The 17,496-nt window shown below is 32.0% G+C and overlaps 1 protein-coding gene, 1 long non-coding RNA gene and 1 pseudogene across 5 annotated transcripts; 2 read left to right on the top strand and 1 right to left on the bottom strand.

Annotated features, from left to right (window-relative positions):
• Nucleotides 1-3,148: 3,148 nt before the first annotated feature.
• LOC107890126 (CAAX prenyl protease 2-like) lies at nucleotides 3,149-11,232 on the top strand (annotated as a pseudogene).
• A 327-nt stretch (nucleotides 11,233-11,559) lies between these two features.
• LOC121206180 (uncharacterized) lies at nucleotides 11,560-17,456 on the top strand. Its single transcript, XR_005901201.1, has 2 exons — nucleotides 11,560-11,779; nucleotides 15,973-17,456. It is a non-coding gene; the product is annotated as an uncharacterized lncRNA (long non-coding RNA).
• On the bottom strand, nucleotides 15,024-16,947 carry LOC121206179 (protein LITTLE ZIPPER 4). 4 transcript variants are annotated; one of them, XR_005901198.1, is made up of 2 exons: nucleotides 16,810-16,947; nucleotides 15,024-15,558 (listed from the first exon to the last, which is right to left on the bottom strand). XR_005901198.1 is itself a non-coding variant. In XM_041076681.1 (2 exons), exon 2 carries the CDS (start codon nucleotides 15,520-15,522, stop codon nucleotides 15,277-15,279), a length of 246 nt encoding a protein of 81 aa, XP_040932615.1. In that variant the 5' UTR covers nucleotides 15,523-15,558; nucleotides 15,926-15,946; the 3' UTR covers nucleotides 15,024-15,276. The 4 variants fall into 4 exon arrangements, 1 of the variants encoding a protein (XP_040932615.1); XR_005901200.1 differs by lacking the exon at nucleotides 16,810-16,947 and adding an exon at nucleotides 15,992-16,119; XR_005901199.1 differs by lacking the exon at nucleotides 16,810-16,947 and adding an exon at nucleotides 15,861-16,052.
• Nucleotides 17,457-17,496: the final 40 nt, after the last annotated feature.

The raw sequence follows: 17,496 nt of genomic DNA, 5'->3' as shown, positions 1-17,496 counted from the left end.
ACCTCCCTTCAACAATTTAACAAACTCAAATTCACTTACAAGCACATATATATAACATATAAAGCATTAAACATTTTTCATCATGAATCTATAACATGACCGAATGCTTAATTATTATTATTATTTTATCTCCCTAAATTTAAATTCGACAATCACATAATCAAATACTAAAACCTTAAATTTCAAGCCAAAACAACTAGCAAACTCAACACATCCAACATAAATTTCCATACAAATGACATCAAAACATCTACCAAGAATTTCAACCTCCATGGCCGAATATCAATCTTCCAAAATAACAAAAATTCGAACCATGAAATAGGTAGAATTCAAACTAACCATTCAAATTATGCATGAATTTCCAAGAGTAGCATTACACATACCTTATTCTAGCAATTTCCTTAGCTGAAAATTTTAACAAAAATTTTCTTCTTTCTCTTTTCTAGCTACGGCAATGGAGGAACAAGAATGAACCAACTTTGGTTTCTCCTCCCACTAACACATATTTTATTTCCCTTATTCTTTTATTCATCTTTAATTCATTTAATTCATTATCAATTTAATATTGCAAGAAAACATAACTTAGTGGAAATGATCTTGTCATGGCTAGCCACTCAAAGTATTTTGGGTAAATTGACATGCAAGTCTACATTTTTTTTTATTTGCATGCATTTGTTGGTCACCATAAATTTACCCCATTATACTTCTCATGTTTCATTGTCAAGTCCTATTTGGAAAATTCACATCAAATGACTATATCAAAACATCAAAAAAAAAATTTCACACATGATTTAAACACATATAATAGACATAAAAATGAGCATTTAGAAATTTTTTTACTCGGTTTTGTGGTCTCGAAATCACTTCCCGACTAGGGTCAAAATAGGGCTGTCACACTTAGAGCTGAAAATCAACAAGATAAACAAGTTAGAAGAATATTTACAACATGATGCAAATGCATGGTTTTCAAAAACAAAATTTTCAGGATCACGACTAAATATTAATTTGAACGAGAAATTTTGAAAATTTTGACAACGCGTGTTTAATTCTAGACTCGACTCTCAAAAAAAAAAGAAGTCCCCAGTGGAGTCGCCAGCTGTAGCGACGTAAAAATTTCGCTTTGGTCGCTAATTGAGGCGATTTATTGAAAATTTGAAAACTGGCTTTTGATTTTAAAAAGGGAGTCACCACCGATCCTTTTTCTAGGTGTGATCGGACACCTAATAAATCTTTTTTTTTAAAAGAAAATTTATTTTTTAAACAAAAAGAAGGCCGAGTTTAGGTCTACGTCAAAAGCCAGAGAAAAAATAGGGTTCGGGAGTCGGTTAGGCACGAGGAAGGTATTAGCACCCTCGCGACGCCCAAAATTGGTATCTTGTTAAACATGTGTTGTCTTAATTTTCAAAAATGCGAGTTCAATGTAACATTTAATCATGATTCGACCAAAACACGAGAAATTTCAAGTTTTTATTTTTTTTAAGGATGTCCCGTTTTTAACACGAGCCAACGTGATTCACTCAACATAGCAATGAAATGACAGACTTAATGTTAAAATCGGTACGTTGCCTTATTTATTAAAATAAAAATGTTTCTAAAATAATGATTTAAAAAAACTGACGATGTTATTGTAACAAAAATTCATAAGTAAATAAACGATGCAAAATAATAAGATGATTAATAAAAAGTATTATAATATAATATTAGGATATTAGAGTAATAATAAATAATATTTACAATAAAAGAAAAAAGTAAAAATGTATTAATACCATAATAAAATAATATACATATAATAAAAAATAACACATATGTACAAAAGATATATGTATACCAAATAATGCATAATAATATTAAAATAAAATAATAAGTAACAATAGTGAAAATAATAAGTATAATAATAAATATAATGATATATAAAAATAATACTATATATAAAAAGTATATATATACACGTATAATAAAATATATATACTAATATTAATAATTAATATAATAGGGGTAAAAATAGATATAATAATAATATGTACATAATATGGTATTAAAATATATATATAATATAGTATTTAAAAAATGTATACATAATTTATATATTAGGAATAATAATAATAATAACAACCATTAATAATGCTACATGAATAGATATATAGTAATAGTATATACATAATATAGTTATAAAAAAAATCTTATATACATGATATATATATATTAGCAACAATAATGATACAAAAAAAACAACTATAATATAATACATAAATACGTACAAATATACATATATAAATAATAATGGTATTAGAAATATACAATACATAGTATTAGAAATACATACATAAGATAGTATAAAAAATATATAACTTATGATATTAAAATATATACATCATAATATATAAAAAATATAATATTTAAAAAAATGTACATAACATATATAAAAATATATATATACATAATATAGTATTAAAATATTTACATAATATATACATATTAGAAATAAAAAAACTACTATTAATAATGCTACATAAATATATACATATATATATTAAAAATATATACATATATAAAAAATATACACTAATATATAATAATAATATTGAAATACAAAAAGCAAATATAATAAAGATATTAAAATAAAGTAATAAAAAAATAATACTATATATAAATATATATACATATACATGTATAATAAAAATATACACTAATATATAATAATGATAATAATACTAACAATAGCAATGAAATACAAAAAAAAGTAAATATAATATAATAATGATATTAAAATAAAGTAATTAAAAATAGTGTTATATATAACTATATATATTCACATGTATATAATAAGAAAATACACTATTAATAATAATAATAATAATATAATACTAGAAATAATAATGAAATACAAAAAAATAAACATAATATAATAATATTAAAAATAAAGTAATTAAAAATAGTGTTATATATAAGTATATATATACACGTATATAATAAGAATATACACTAATATAGTAATAATAATAATAATAATATTGATTAGATTAATAATATTAGAAATAATAATAATGATATTAAAATAAAGAAACGAAAATAAACAAAAAGGACTAAAATTGAACTAAAGCAGAGTTTTGGGGCAAATTTAAAAAGAAATAAAGGGAGAAGGACCAAAATGCAACACGCATGCAACCTGGAAGGACCAAAACAGAAAATGTTCCTTCCCCTCAAAATGCAGCGCATCAGCGGGGACTAAATTGAAAAGCCCGACGAATTTCGGGGCAAAATTGAAATATGGATAAATTTAATTGCAAAATCACTGAAAAGAGGAGGGGCTAAATGTGCAAATAGCCCATCAAATGAAAACACGCAGATCCTGAGGTTGGAGCAGGTCAAGTCGAGGGTCGGCCATGGGTTAAGGCTCAAAACGACGTCGTTTTGGTGCTTAAAAGGCTTGCCCAAAACGACGTCGTTTTGGAGGCCTATTTAAGGCCAAAAATTTTTAAAAAAAATCACTTCCAACTGTTTTTTAAAAAAAATTTTCCTTTCCCCCTTTTGTTTTCTCTCTGCAGGTATGCACTCCGGCGAGGGGAGCCGCTGTCGACCGCCGCCGACCGCCTTCGCCGGCCACCGCTCACGTTGGCCGAAAATTAAAAAAGGTAAATTTTTTTATTATGTTTATATATAAATATATATATACTATTTTTTTGAAAAAAATAAAAAAATATATGTAAGTGTAGTCGAATATTGAAAAAAAATAAAAAGGGAAAGAAATGGGACCTTAGCCTTTTGAATCAGCTTATTTCCTTCAATGCTTGCTGTATTTTCCTTGTTTTTAGACTATTCTGTGCTAAAAATGAGATTCATTGCTTGTAGTGCTTCCTCAAGAAATCCAAAAACCTCTTTACATGATTTTTGAATGGCTTTTTATAGCCATCTTTTACAAGTTTTTATTATTACTTTTGCTATTTCTTTTTTCTGTCTTGCTTGTTTGCTTTGTTTTTGCAGGGTATGGCCGGTGGAGGTGACTGGTGGAGCAAGTGATGCCAGGGGTGGTTGCGGCTGTCAGTGCAAGTGGCTAGGGTTTTTTTTTGTTAATGTTTTGGGCTAGGTCTTTGTTATTTGGGCTGTTAGGTTTAATTGGGTATTGGGTTAGTGTTATGTATTGGGTTTGCTGTTGGGTTTTGGGTATTGTTGAGTGGGCCAAAATTAGGCCTCAACAAATAGGATTAAGATGATATGAAATGGTTACTTTCTTGTTAAGATAGTATGTTTAGTTTTGTGGTAAATGTCAAATTGTATGTAAAGTTTACCATGCAACTAAATGGTGTATGAAAATGTTATGCCTGATGTTGTTTGGTTGATGATCTTAAGCTTGAACATGTTGATTGGGTATGCAAAGAATTGCATATAGAAAGAAATGGTAAGTTAAAGGAACATGTGGATTGAATATGATATAGTTTTGAACATATACATGTAATGTCATTGAATGTACATATATTTGATGTCTTATTATCTTGTTCTAGGTTGTATATACATGTTTTAGTATAGGTAATTATGATTTATGAAGGTGCGTATTGGTTAGTTTTGTAACGCCCCAATTTTCGGGAATTCTGTGAATGTTGGCAAAATTTAATGCTTTAATTTTATCATTTGTGAGTGAAATTATGAAATAGGACCTATGTGAAAATGTTTGAAAAGGCTATAGGCTAAATTGAAGTGACCAAATAAATAGGAGTGCAAAATAGGAGGATTTGCATGACAAACCTCCCATTTTATATGAAGTGGCCAGCCATCATGTTGTTGTAGACAAAATGTGCACTTGATATCCATAATTTATGGTACAAATTGATACAAATTGATAATAGATTAGGTAAATGTTCCATGATAATAGGTTAGGTAAATGTTCCATGATAATGGGTTAGGTAAATGTTTCATGATAATGGGTTAGGTTAATGTTTCATGATAAGAATTTCATGTCTTTTGTATTAAAGAATTAAATGGATGAAATATGAAGTTTTATTAAAAGAAAAAGGGGTGAAAAGAACAAAGTTTTGTCCATCTTTGTTCATCATAGCTGAAAGTTAGAGAAGAGAAAGGAGAGGAGAAAGCTCTTGAGTATTCGGTCATTAGGAGGAGGAAAATTGAAGGTAAGTTCTTGGTACCTTGCTTCTATTTTGAGGTTCATGAGTTCTTCTTGATTCTACCTTAACTCTTGAAGCATATTTTGGTTTTTAGTTGTGTTGTGAGCATTTAGTCATGAATTAAAATGAAGGAAATGGTTGTTGTTTCATGTTCTTTTGATGAAAAAAATGGAAGCTAGGTGAAGTTGAGCCAAACAAATGAGCATGCATGTGCCTTAGATGTTAAAGGGAAAAATCAGCTAACATGTTGTGCTTTAAAATGATGAAATGGAGATTATTCTTAAGTAAAATCATAGATATGTGATGATTGATTGGTGATATACATGTTTAAATAACATGCATGCAAGGTATGTGTGAAAGAGTGATTTGGTAATAAATCTGCTCGGGACAGCAGCAGTAACGTGACTTTGGAAAATCACCATAAATTGTGTGAGATGAATTAGAAGTTGAATAAATTATGTAATTAAAGCTTATTGAGTCTAGTTTCTAATTAAATAAACAAGAACATATTTTGAATTCTGTACAATGAGAAATTTGATTCGTAATGAAGAGTGGTCAGATTAGTCAAACAGTGAAACATGGGAAACTTTGAGAAAAATCTGGTATTGATTGGCTAAACCAAAAATTCTGAAAATTTTATGGATAGAAGATATATGAGTCTATTTTCAGGGAAAATTAACGGAACTTGATTTGGAGTTTCGTAGCTCCAGTTATAAATAATTTAGTGACTGTTGCTCAGGAAGACAGCTTGCAGTGAAATTATGATTATGTGGTAAACATTGACAAAAATTTGTTAATGAGTTGCTTATTGATTTCTTATAAGCTTACTATGATATGTAGGTGTGGTTGACCGAATATTGTAAGGGGTTAATACGTAGTTTGTATTTTAATAGTTAGATTAACGTGTTAGTAATCCAATTGTAGGCGGTTCGTGTGTGGATCTCGTCAGCAGATCGTCGCAAACAGGTGTGTAACAACACCCTCTTTTTTAGTCTGGATCGGCAAAAGTCGAAAAGCTGAAATGCCGAAAACCGGTATTTTGTAGATTTGCGAGTGTGCGAATGCTCGTGAGGTAAATCGATTAATGTTTTTGGTAAGCTGCAAAAATTTGGACTGCAAAGTGTATGATTTCTGTGCCATTGATATTTTTGGGCTTAATGGGCCAAAATTGGAATGATGGGCCAACAGGCCCAATTCGGTAAGAACCCTCGGTACGTGATTCTGTTAGTACATGAAAAGTAGTAATATGCATGAAAAACCCTAAAATAGATAAATTACTGAAATTTCTTTAAAAGTGGAAAATTTACAGTTTTACCCCTAGTAGATAAATTACCGAAATACCCCTAGGGTTAAATTGACCTAAATGAATGTTTGATTGTTGTTATTTACTGCATGCCATGTTGTTATTATCTGATGCATGGGACTGGGATATTGACGGAGGAAGTACTGGAGGTGGCTTGTCCACGTACTGGAGGTGGCTTGTCCACGTACTGGAGGCTTTGCCTCAATTTACTGTTAACTGAGCAGCAAGGCTGCAACTGTGGAGTGTTGGGCTGGGTGGGTTGAGCTATTCCCCACATGGAGTGTATGGCTGGTACGGGTGGAGTGTAGTGGTTGGTGGGTTGAGTAGTCTCCCCAAATGGGCTTGCATATGTTTACTGATGTTGCATGTATTTTGAAATGGGCCTATGGGCCATACTGTTATCTGAATAAGGGGCTAAGGTCCAGTTTATTGTAATCTGAAAAGGGCTCTGGTCCAGTACCACTGTTACCTGAATGGGCTTAGGCCCAATAGGCTTGAGCTGACTTGGGCTTTGAATGGGTTTTCCTTACACACTGAGTTTCCCCAAACTCACCCCTTTTATTTTCATCCACGTAGGAAATCCCCAACCATAGTGGGCTTGGAGCTGTGAGGGAGTTCGGAGTGGCCACCCGTTCTTAAAGTTTGATTTTCTTCTGGTGAACTGGACATCCTTTTAATTACGTTTGAGGTTTTGGGCTTTTAAATGTAATAAGGCCGCTTATTTATTTTTGATGGTTTTAATATGTATTACTAAGATAGGTATTACTTATTTTAACTGTTGAAACTGGATAGCTTTAGGGCGCGTTTTTTAAAACAACAATTGATTTCAAAATAACACGACATCAAGCAATGCTTCCGCAATGAAAGTATTTTCCAAAATTAATCACTTTTCCTAAAAATGACATAATCAAATCGATTTCCTAGAAATATCCATGACGTTAAGGTGTGGCAATGGCGGTATGCATGTCTAGGATTGGATCTGAAGGGAGCTTGGTACTTAAGCAGTCCGATGGACTCACCACATCTTTTCCGGTTTCCTACCTGGTGCACAGCTTCCATTCACTTTAACCTATAATGAAATTATCTTTTAAAACACTAAGTAAGTTTTTCTGGATCAACAATATAAAATGTTTTGAACGCTTCGATGTGGCATGTCGGATCCGGTCATAACGTCTGGGCCGGGTTTGGGGTGCTACAAGTTTGATTGGAAAATATGAAATAGGTATCAAAATGGTTCGTTTGTACTAAAAACAAAGTCCACGTCCCGATGACAAATTCATCTCGTCGCAACATCAACCGACAGTGAGTCACATTGCAACTTTGAATAGCCTAAGGGCACGACGTGACAAACTGTTTGGAGATGTCACGACATTGGTCTTGAATTTCTAAAGCTTTGCAATTTGGTTTTATTTTGTGCTGAAGTTGACAAAAGAGCTTTCGTAAGCTCCAAAAAGATCCGGAAATGATGTATTATTGTAGTTTAATCATGATTGATGTTTGAATGCATGTGAAAATCATTGTTTTATTGTGAATCTAACTGTAGTTGCTCTGGCAATGACTGTCACAACCTATAGCTCAGGCTCAACGGTCAAATCGAGTGAGGGTTGTTACAAATTGTCAATCAATACTAGTTAATAGCGGTCAACGATATGTCAACCCACCACACTATCGATCAACATGTCATGTCACTGATCGCCTCTCTCCGTGACAGATATGAATCAGCACTAGGATTAAAACGAATATAAATATCATGGCTTTACTGTAATTGTGATAGGTCAGTTGTAATATTTGTAGTGTTACAATGAAACACAAGAGTATTCTAAGAATCGAAATCAAAAGAATCGTAGATTGAACAATTATTAAATAATGTGTGTGTGAAATAAAGAGTCTAATAAATTAAATGTAGAAATTTATATTACGGCAAATCATGAAGTCAAGAGAAATTAAACCAATCTACGAACTAGCTAACAAGGACTAAATTGTGAAAAGTACAAAAGTATCAAATTAACAATTAAATAACGAACATCAATTGGTGCCCAGAATGGCTCCATTTTACCTCTTGGTCTCAATTGTACATGTTGTATTGAATATGTAAAGCTTACTAACTCCACGTATTAAGTATATGGTAGATATATATACATATAGATATATATAATTTTACTTAAATTATGGATATACCACTGAGTGCTTTACTTAGCGTATGATATGTTCTCTCTGTGTGCAGGTTAGATTTAATTCGAGATTCCTGAGCGTCGACCTCAACATCCTATCCATAATCCCGTTCTCAACAATGTTTGTCTGTTTTCAACGTTATTTACATTTGGCATGTACCTAGTAAGTTAGGTTTTGTGATAGTTGAATGATATTATAACAAAATGTTGTATTGTATATTCTTGTAGTAATGTATATATATATATGATTGATATGCATACGTACATGGTTGACAAATGAGTGAGATATGTGATGGCATCTTCATTGCAATGTTTCATATGATCCTAGTAGAAGGTTGAATTGTTGTATGTTATTAAATGTATATTTGTTTGATTTTATCATATAAACTGTTTAATTTAATTGTGATTTGTTCGTAGTTGCTTCGGAAACGAATGTGACACAGTATAGCTCGAATTTGACGATCGAGTTGGGTATAGGATATTACAAATGTTCTATTCCGACAGAATTTAGTTGTGGTTAATATGCTCGCCATTTGATGTTCTTCATCTTTAGGGGGAAATGCCAGATTTGCTTTAGTTTCAACGTCTACAAACGGGCATGTTTATATATTCTTTTAAATGTAGAAACGGTTCCATATTCTGTGAAATAGTTCTTTTGATGGAGATTTTGTCATGTTGTCTTCCATTACTTGCAGGGGCGAAGCCAGAAAATTTTTTTAGGGGGGGCCGGATGAAATTTTAATTTTTTATAGTTTATATTTTTATAATTTATAAAGGATTAAATTAAATTTTTATAATTTTAGGGGGGCCAAAGTGCAATTTTAACTTTACTAATTTAAAATTTTAAAAAAATTCAATGGTCTAAAATGAAAATTTTCATTTTAGGGGGGGCCGGGGCCCATGCCACCCCCTGGCTACGCCCCTGATTACTTGTTGAATGTTCCGCACCTTTGGATAATAACAATTGTAGAAAATTAGAAGAAAAATGCTTCAGTTTTCAATCCTTGTTAATACTTCAATGAACAGGCACCATTAAGGAGTTGGTGTTTAGGGCTTGAATGATTCCGTTACTTCTTTGTGGTGGATTTAAAGCATACCTCATCATTTTTCTCTGCCCTACTTTCTTCAGTTTAGGTGAGTCTTTTTTTCTTGAAGACAGCTAGATCATTCATCTAGGGAGGATTTGATTATCTTCTTTCTTGGGTGTTAAGCACTAATAATATGTCTATTTCTGTTGTGCACATCTACTAGCATGAATACATATTACTTCTTACATATTGATGTTATACCTGTATCAGAAGCTATATTTATTTTTTGCCACACTACAGAGTACGGAGCAATTAATGAGAGAAAAATGGGACAGAGTGGATACATTGTTAAAAGCTTATGATCCAACCATGCATATGTTTGTCCATCCTTGCAGTTGTTGGTGCATTTACATCTGATTGTGCATTTAAGACTTGTCAAGAATCATGCTACTGCTACCCATATGCACCTCATTGCATTATGACTTGAATGACATGTAAATTGTTTTGACTATATTCATCAATATCTTGCAGTGCATTTGAACCATATGATGGAAATCTACAGCCACCATAATTATAGCTTGCTCAAAGCCTCCATGGTTGTAGGTACAAACTAGATTTTCCAACTTGAACTAGCTCCAATTTATGTTGAAGAGGGTTGCTTGTTTTTTCTTATTTAGGTATAAAATTTGTATGGATTGAAAATGTTGACAGCTTTTGTTTGAGGAAAAAAGATTAGTGTTTGATGCTTTTTCCAGCTTGTATGTCATTGCTTATTGGAATATATCTGGGTTTTAGGCCTCCAGCTGGGCTACACTGCAGTCTTCGGTTCATATTCTTCATTTCTCTTCGTTCGAACGGGTTGGTCATTATCGTCTCTGTGATAGTTTTTCACTGGAGTTCAGCCTTTTGTAAATGCGATGGATAAAAATGGTCAACAATGGATGCAAATGCTTGTAGTACAGACTGTAAATACAAACTAACCTGGCATTTAACCTAGAAGCAGTTAAGCATTTGTAGGAAATATCTGCTATTATTGTCTTGTTTTCTTATGATATTTTCTTTTTGCATACATATGTCTCAAATAATTTGTGTTTTTTGCCATGGTTTTGTCTTTCTGGCTCGTTAATTCTTGGTAGGAAACCTTGTTGCTCCTTTAATTGCCCATGCTTTTTGCAACCATATGGGATTGCCTGTGTTGTTCGTACCAAGGAAAGGTACACGATTACAACCCCATGATATTCGCATTTTTATACTATACTAGTATCCCTGGAAAATCTGCTAACATTTCATTTTCTTTGTATTTTCAGGGCTAGTTAGCGTGGCATTTGTAGCTGGAATGTTGTCCTTTGCTTGGCTTCTGTTCCCTTTAACACGGCCTGATTTGTACAATGACAGAACAAATAATTGCAGATGTTGGCAAGGATTTTGTTTATGGAATTAAACCAATTACTTCTATGGAAGAAATGTTGTTAGTTACATTGATAACTACATGCAATGGTATAAGCAAATGATAAAATGCTGAAAAGCAACTGGTGTTTCTTTTTCTCATGACCTGTAATATGTCGACTGGGGTTTCTAAGACCATTCAATTGTTGTAAAATGAGGAGAAATCGAGTATTAGTATTCTACATTTATTTGACATATACCCTTTTGCAGCTGAGCCCTCTGTTTCACATTTTAGAGCTGGTATTAAATCTCAATGTTGTAATCCATAAGAGAATTAATTTTATAATATGTTTTTAACCATTAAGGTCGTTGTAGTATAGTGGTAAGTATTCCCGCCTGTCACGCGGGTGACCCGGGTTCGATCCCTGGTAACGGCGTTTTATTTTTATTTTTTAATGGTCAAAAATCAAATTCATAGAAGCGGGAAGCCGGCGGCTTTTTACCGGGGAAACGTCTGTTCAAAACAAAACGCGCTATTAGTTTTAAAACTCATCGTAACTTTTTTTTCCTTCAAAGTATAATTTAAAAACGGAGACCTCCCTGCAAATTCCGGCAATCAGCACTGCTTTCATCTTTCAAATTAACCTTGAATTTAAAGCCATGTATCTGATCCCCTTTGCTTTTTGCACGGTGCTCAGCATTCAGCATTCAGGATCCAGGATCACCTCCAGAACTGAGATCGCAATTTGCAAACAATTTGCTTTCGACGTTGAGGTAATTCCTTTTTTTGTGTGTGTGTGAATAAATGCTCGTAGTGAGCTCTTTTCTGCTTCCGCCTAAATTGTTCAAATTGATTTTTTTTTTTGCGTTTTTTACTTGAGCTCATAATTGTTTTAGAACTTAAGGTCCATTCCCACGCTTGAACTGATTATGTATTTGAGACAATATTGAGAACCTTTCCCAAAACTAATACTAGAATAGATTAGATCATATGACATGATAAAATCTGTTCTCAGGAGAAGAGGGAAGCAAAGAGATTCAATGACAACTAGATCATATATCTTCCAAGATTTTGTGAATAAAAAAATTGTTTAAAAATGTAGTGAATAAAAAACATGATTAGAAAATCTTTAATCTTTCAGTATGATCATGAAATAGAAATAGAAATTTGATTTGATTTGCCACACCATAATTTTTTTCCTTATTAATATTATATTTGCAACGAAAAGTAAGCTTTTGACTTGTAAAATTATGTGAAGAATCCATAAATGGCAGAGGCAGACGGGTGTGTTAGTTTTCAAAGCATGTTTTGATTGTGGATGATCTTGGGGGGTTTTCTAGTCTAGAGCACACTGAGTGAGTGTCGTCAGCCAATCCTTTAGTGGGTCTTGTAAGGAGATTCGAGTCATCATGCTCTTATTCTCCTTTTAGTTTCCAAATTGACTAATAAGCTGAGTTGGTGGACAGGATTTGGTTGCCTCAGTGGGCAAAAGCCCATAGGAAGGATCCGTAGACAATAGAGTTTGATAAGACATGCTTTATTTTTTGTTATCTCAAACGTTGTGTTGATTGGTCAACCAGGATGAGCCAAGGGACTGTGTCATGTCTCTGAGTTGATATTGTGGGTTAGCTAGCTCAACCCTAATAAACCTTCATTGACTTTGTTTGACATTACCTTTGGTTAGATCCTCCCATCACCCTCTTTTCAACAGAATCTCAATGAAAAGCCCCCTTTCCAATCTTATGATATTTTGTTCTCTGTTGTTTTTTTCTTGAAACCATGACATTATATTTTTTCTTGGCTTCTTCTTGGAGCTGCATATATTTTTCTCTATATAAGATGTTTTGGATTCAGGTGTTGGGATTATTCCCAAAGCCCTGCCATTTGGCTTTTTCACATGCTTAATGCTTAAAGCAGCTATTAGTTGTTGGTAGTTTAGTATGTTTTTGTGGGAGATTCTACGTCCACCTTGGATGGAAAAAATATATATATATCTGAATAAATTTAATACCTCTATCTCTTAAGCCGATATTTAGATTGAGGGTGAATAGTTGAATGCCACTTAATAACTAAACCTCAGGATTTTCAATGGTTGTTTAGGTTTTCAATGGCCAAAATTCCATCAGTGGGAGAGTTGTTTTACATTTATAGTCCCTTTTGGATTTATTTTATTGAGGGTGCTTTTACATTTATAACTTTTTTGGCTTATTTTATTCACTAAGATAATGAAATTTATTATATAATATATAAATAAATTTATTTTACATAATAATTTAATAAATATGTAAAAATAAATAATAGAAATAATATACATATCAATTATAACTTAACATATTTTTTAATAAATTTATAAAATCAAATAATTAAAATTTCTAATTGTATACAATCTTTAGTTTAATGATTTTAATGGTTATTTTTTTATTATCATCTCACTATTACAGTTAAATTTGAATTCAAACTAAAAAAATAAAATCTTGAAATGTTTTATGTGAATTATTTAAATAATAAAATTTAAAAATTTAAACAACTCAAAGTCAGCAAATAAATTAAGGAAATCAAATATTAATAAAGATTGAATTGAACCAGAAGAAAGATCGAGAGAATCCAAGAAGATAAATCAGCTATGGTTTTTAATAAAGATGGAGAGATTTTAAGATGTCTCTTTACATTCATAATATTTATTTTAATAATCTTTTTTTACATAAGTAAACAAATAAATAGGGGTTAGCACTTGATCAAATTGAGTTGGATGAGTTAAAAATTTTTTAATTTAGTCGAATTGATAAATTTTATTTTAATAATCGAATTTAATTTAAAATTTTTTTGAATTGAATTAAATTGAATCGAGTCAAATTTTTTTTAGTTGAGTTAAGTTGAATTAAATTAATAACTCTTATTATTTATATTCAATATTATGTCTACATAAATTGATTATTTAATTATTTGAAAAAATAAAATATTAGGAATATAAAGTGGGATCTTAAAATCTCCAATTAACATGCATATGAGCGCGCGCATAGATATAAGCACCAATTATCCAAATCAATATAGGATTAATAATATTTTACAATTTAAAGGAGAAGTCAAGGATTATTTTATTTTTGAGGTTATTTTATTTACTTTTAGAAACTATTGTATTTTTGTTTTGATATTTTTTTTCACAATGAGTAATGAAAATTAAAATAAAATAATTCCTGCCTTTAGAACTAATCTTTAAGAATTGATATTTAAAATTGTAAAAAAAAGTATTTTTGTATTTGTGTGAATTTAAACCAGTGTTAATTTATCTATTATTTTTAAATTTTCAATTTTTCAAAATATTATTTAGTGAAAACAATAATTTTTTAAATTTTTCACATTTTTTTAAACAATCGTTTTTAAAATTTTCAAAAAATAAGCTTTTTCAGTCCTTTTTTTTTTCAAAAACCAAAATGAAATTACTTTGGTTTTCTAAAACCCAACGGAATTTTATTAAAAAAAATATTTGTTTTGAATAGTAACATTTTTTATAATAAATTATACAACAAAAGAGCTTTAACTATTTAAATAAAATTTACATAAATAAATAGGCTTCTAAGCAAGAACCATACTCGTTGATTTTGATTACTTGGAGAGCTTTGAGAAGCATAAATATATATATATTTAGACATTTTTCTCGTCTCAAAATCAAAATCGCATTTCCTCTTCTTGCTTGCTTGCTTTCATAATAGTTAAATATTCTAACAGAACAGCACCCATTATTTTTTCCTTGTTTGTTTTTACAATCCTGAGCAAGGATTACTATTTCCCCTTTTGGGTAAGCCAAACTTAGTCTTTAGCAGACACTTCAACCCAATTATAAATAACGTATTTTAGTTCCAAAATATGTTTGATATCTATATAGTTTACAGCTTGAGTTTTGTTAATAAATCCATTTAGATTATATTGAAAATATATATTTATCAGTTTCAATACAATGAATGAAACATGAAGCTTGTGCTTCTCCAAACAAGTTTATCCAATCAGATAGAGAGAGTAGAACTAGAATTATGATAATATTATATTCCTTTTCTAGCAGATGGCCTGATACATCCTTCACAAATCCATATCTTTTAACCCCCCCCCCAAACAGAAGAAAATACTGAGAAAGATGGAAATAGAAAATAAGCCTGATAGAAAGATACTAGTAAACGAAGCTACTACCAGTAAATTTGGCTATGGTTTTACATTAAAAAAACAAAAAGAAAAAGAAGAAAAGACAAGGTGGGGTCATGATGAGTATCCTGCTGGATCAGGGTTTGCTAGAATTAGAAGGGTTTGGGTTAGAAGTGGAGCTGAGATTGAGGTCAGGAATAGTGTTTGCTGAATTTTTTCCCTTTGAGTTGTTGTTGGCCTTTGAGAGTTTCTGTTTCAGCTCAGATAAAAGGGCTTGATTCTCCTGGTTGAGAACCTGTGCTTTCTTCCTCAGCCTCTCATTCTCTTTCATTATGTAACAGTTCTGAAGGTACAGATTTGAGTTCAGCCTTTCCATGACCATGAAACAAATACCCTTAATAATCTGCCCGTAATGCCCCTGAAACCCCATTAAAAAACAGATATTAACGAATAGCATAAGGAAAAAAAAAAAGAAAAGAAAAAAGCGTAACTATGGTCATTTTCTTTATTGCTGCATTAATCATTTCACTACACATGGAGACAGTATTGTTATACTATTTTTAAATCCAAAGCCACCCTTATCTTAATCTAAAACACATTAATAGTATGTATACATGATATTGAACATTATTAAATGAATAAAAGGATTATGTAAAAATCCCTACTCTAACATGTGCTAAAGACAAGAAAATCTGAATGTTTGTCGAAAAATATTAGTACCAAGAACACTAATAAAATAGTAGAGAAAGCCACCCAATTTGTAGTAACTAATAGTGTAAAACAACCGGAAATTTTTTATGACAACTTCCTCTCTATTTTGCTGTTTTGGTAGGTAATAGTGTTTATCTTACAAGTAGTGTAAGAAACCAGTAACAACTACCAACAGAGGAGAAACAGAGCAGGTGGATGCCAGATGACAATTGTGAGTACTAAGTTTTGGAGTAGCCCTAGCATTTAAATAGACCAAATAGCTTGTACGTAAAATAAAGGGGGGGGTTGAAAATTAGATTAACAGCTGTCCCAGACTCTTTCGGCTGCCCATACATGAAAGAAAGGGATAAAGGTCGATGGAAGGATCGACTGCAACTTAAACTTGTTATTGACTACATTAGCATGTTATGTTTAGACATATAGAAATGGTTTATAATCTTTTGTATTCAAGTACAAGAATGGTTCTCTTGGTGTAAAAGAAGGGACCGAAAGTAGTTAAAAGGGAAAAAAAATAAAATAAGAAATAAAAAGGAAAACAAGTTCAGAGCTGAGACATGGAAAAAGACAAAGGACCCCTGTTAAAGAAACAAACGTTGTAGGAATCCAAGGGGAGAAACATTCAAAAACTAGTGATATAAGACATTCCTCAAAATAAGATGAAATAGGAAGAAAATTCCAACATTGGGAACTTAATTGCTAGTTTTCACACAAGATAACAGAATCCCAACAGTTGGATTGGAGAAAACATCGTATGTAGGATGTCTGGTTACAAACAGAACAACAGTTTAGCACCCTTGGAAAACAACTTAAACTAGTGCCCATTAGCATGGACTATGTCTACCCCTTGTTGGTGAAAGAAAAAAAAATATAGATACTTAGGAAGAAAATAACAAGTCGAGAGAGAGAGAGAGGAAAAGTGGGGGCCTCAGCCCACTTTACCCTTTTCAAAAAAGATCACCTTTTCAAGGAGGTTGGTTAGGGAGCTTTAGCCGAGGAAGCTGAAATCTGGTTCGTAACAGCTAGTAGCAGTAGTTGAAAAATAAGAGGAAAAGAAGTGAAGTGAGGGACAAAGTGGACGGAACGAGGTGTCATATATATAGAGCAAAAAGGGGGGGAGAGAGAGAGAGAAGGCTATGGTGTGGGAAGGGGACATGACTCTCTGGTCTGACACAACAATCATGCATTGTGTAAGCATAGAAGGCAGCTGGTTAGGGGCGAGGATTTAATGTTTTGGTTTATGTATGATGATGGTTGATGAAGGGGGACATCATGTGAATGATGATGGAAGTGAGAAAGAAGGGAAGGGAAGGGAAGGGAAGTCGGAACTTCCTTGTTTCTGTAAAGGGTGGAAGGGACAATTATGGGACTTTCCGGCTAGGGGGGGCTTCAAAAATGATGGTGGCTAGGCCGTCACAAGATTCGCAATGATGGGTTGGATTGGTTCGAACCATCATCACCACCCTCACCCTCATCCTCCTCCCTCTTCTCTTCTTCTTCCATCCTCCTCATCATCCATTTTGCTTTTTGATTTACTGTGGACAAATTATTTTTCGACACTTTTAATTATTTCCTTTTTCTTTCTAATATTACACCTTGGTTTGGTAACTGTTGGTAATAATCATTTTTGGCCGTAATCTTTTATTTC

Source organism: Gossypium hirsutum, chromosome A09 (genome assembly GCF_007990345.1).
Source record: "Gossypium hirsutum isolate 1008001.06 chromosome A09, Gossypium_hirsutum_v2.1, whole genome shotgun sequence".
Classification (NCBI taxonomy): domain Eukaryota; kingdom Viridiplantae; phylum Streptophyta; class Magnoliopsida; order Malvales; family Malvaceae; genus Gossypium; species Gossypium hirsutum.
The sequence above is the reverse complement of the archived record's forward strand: the minus strand, read 5'-3'. Positions and strand labels throughout refer to the sequence as shown.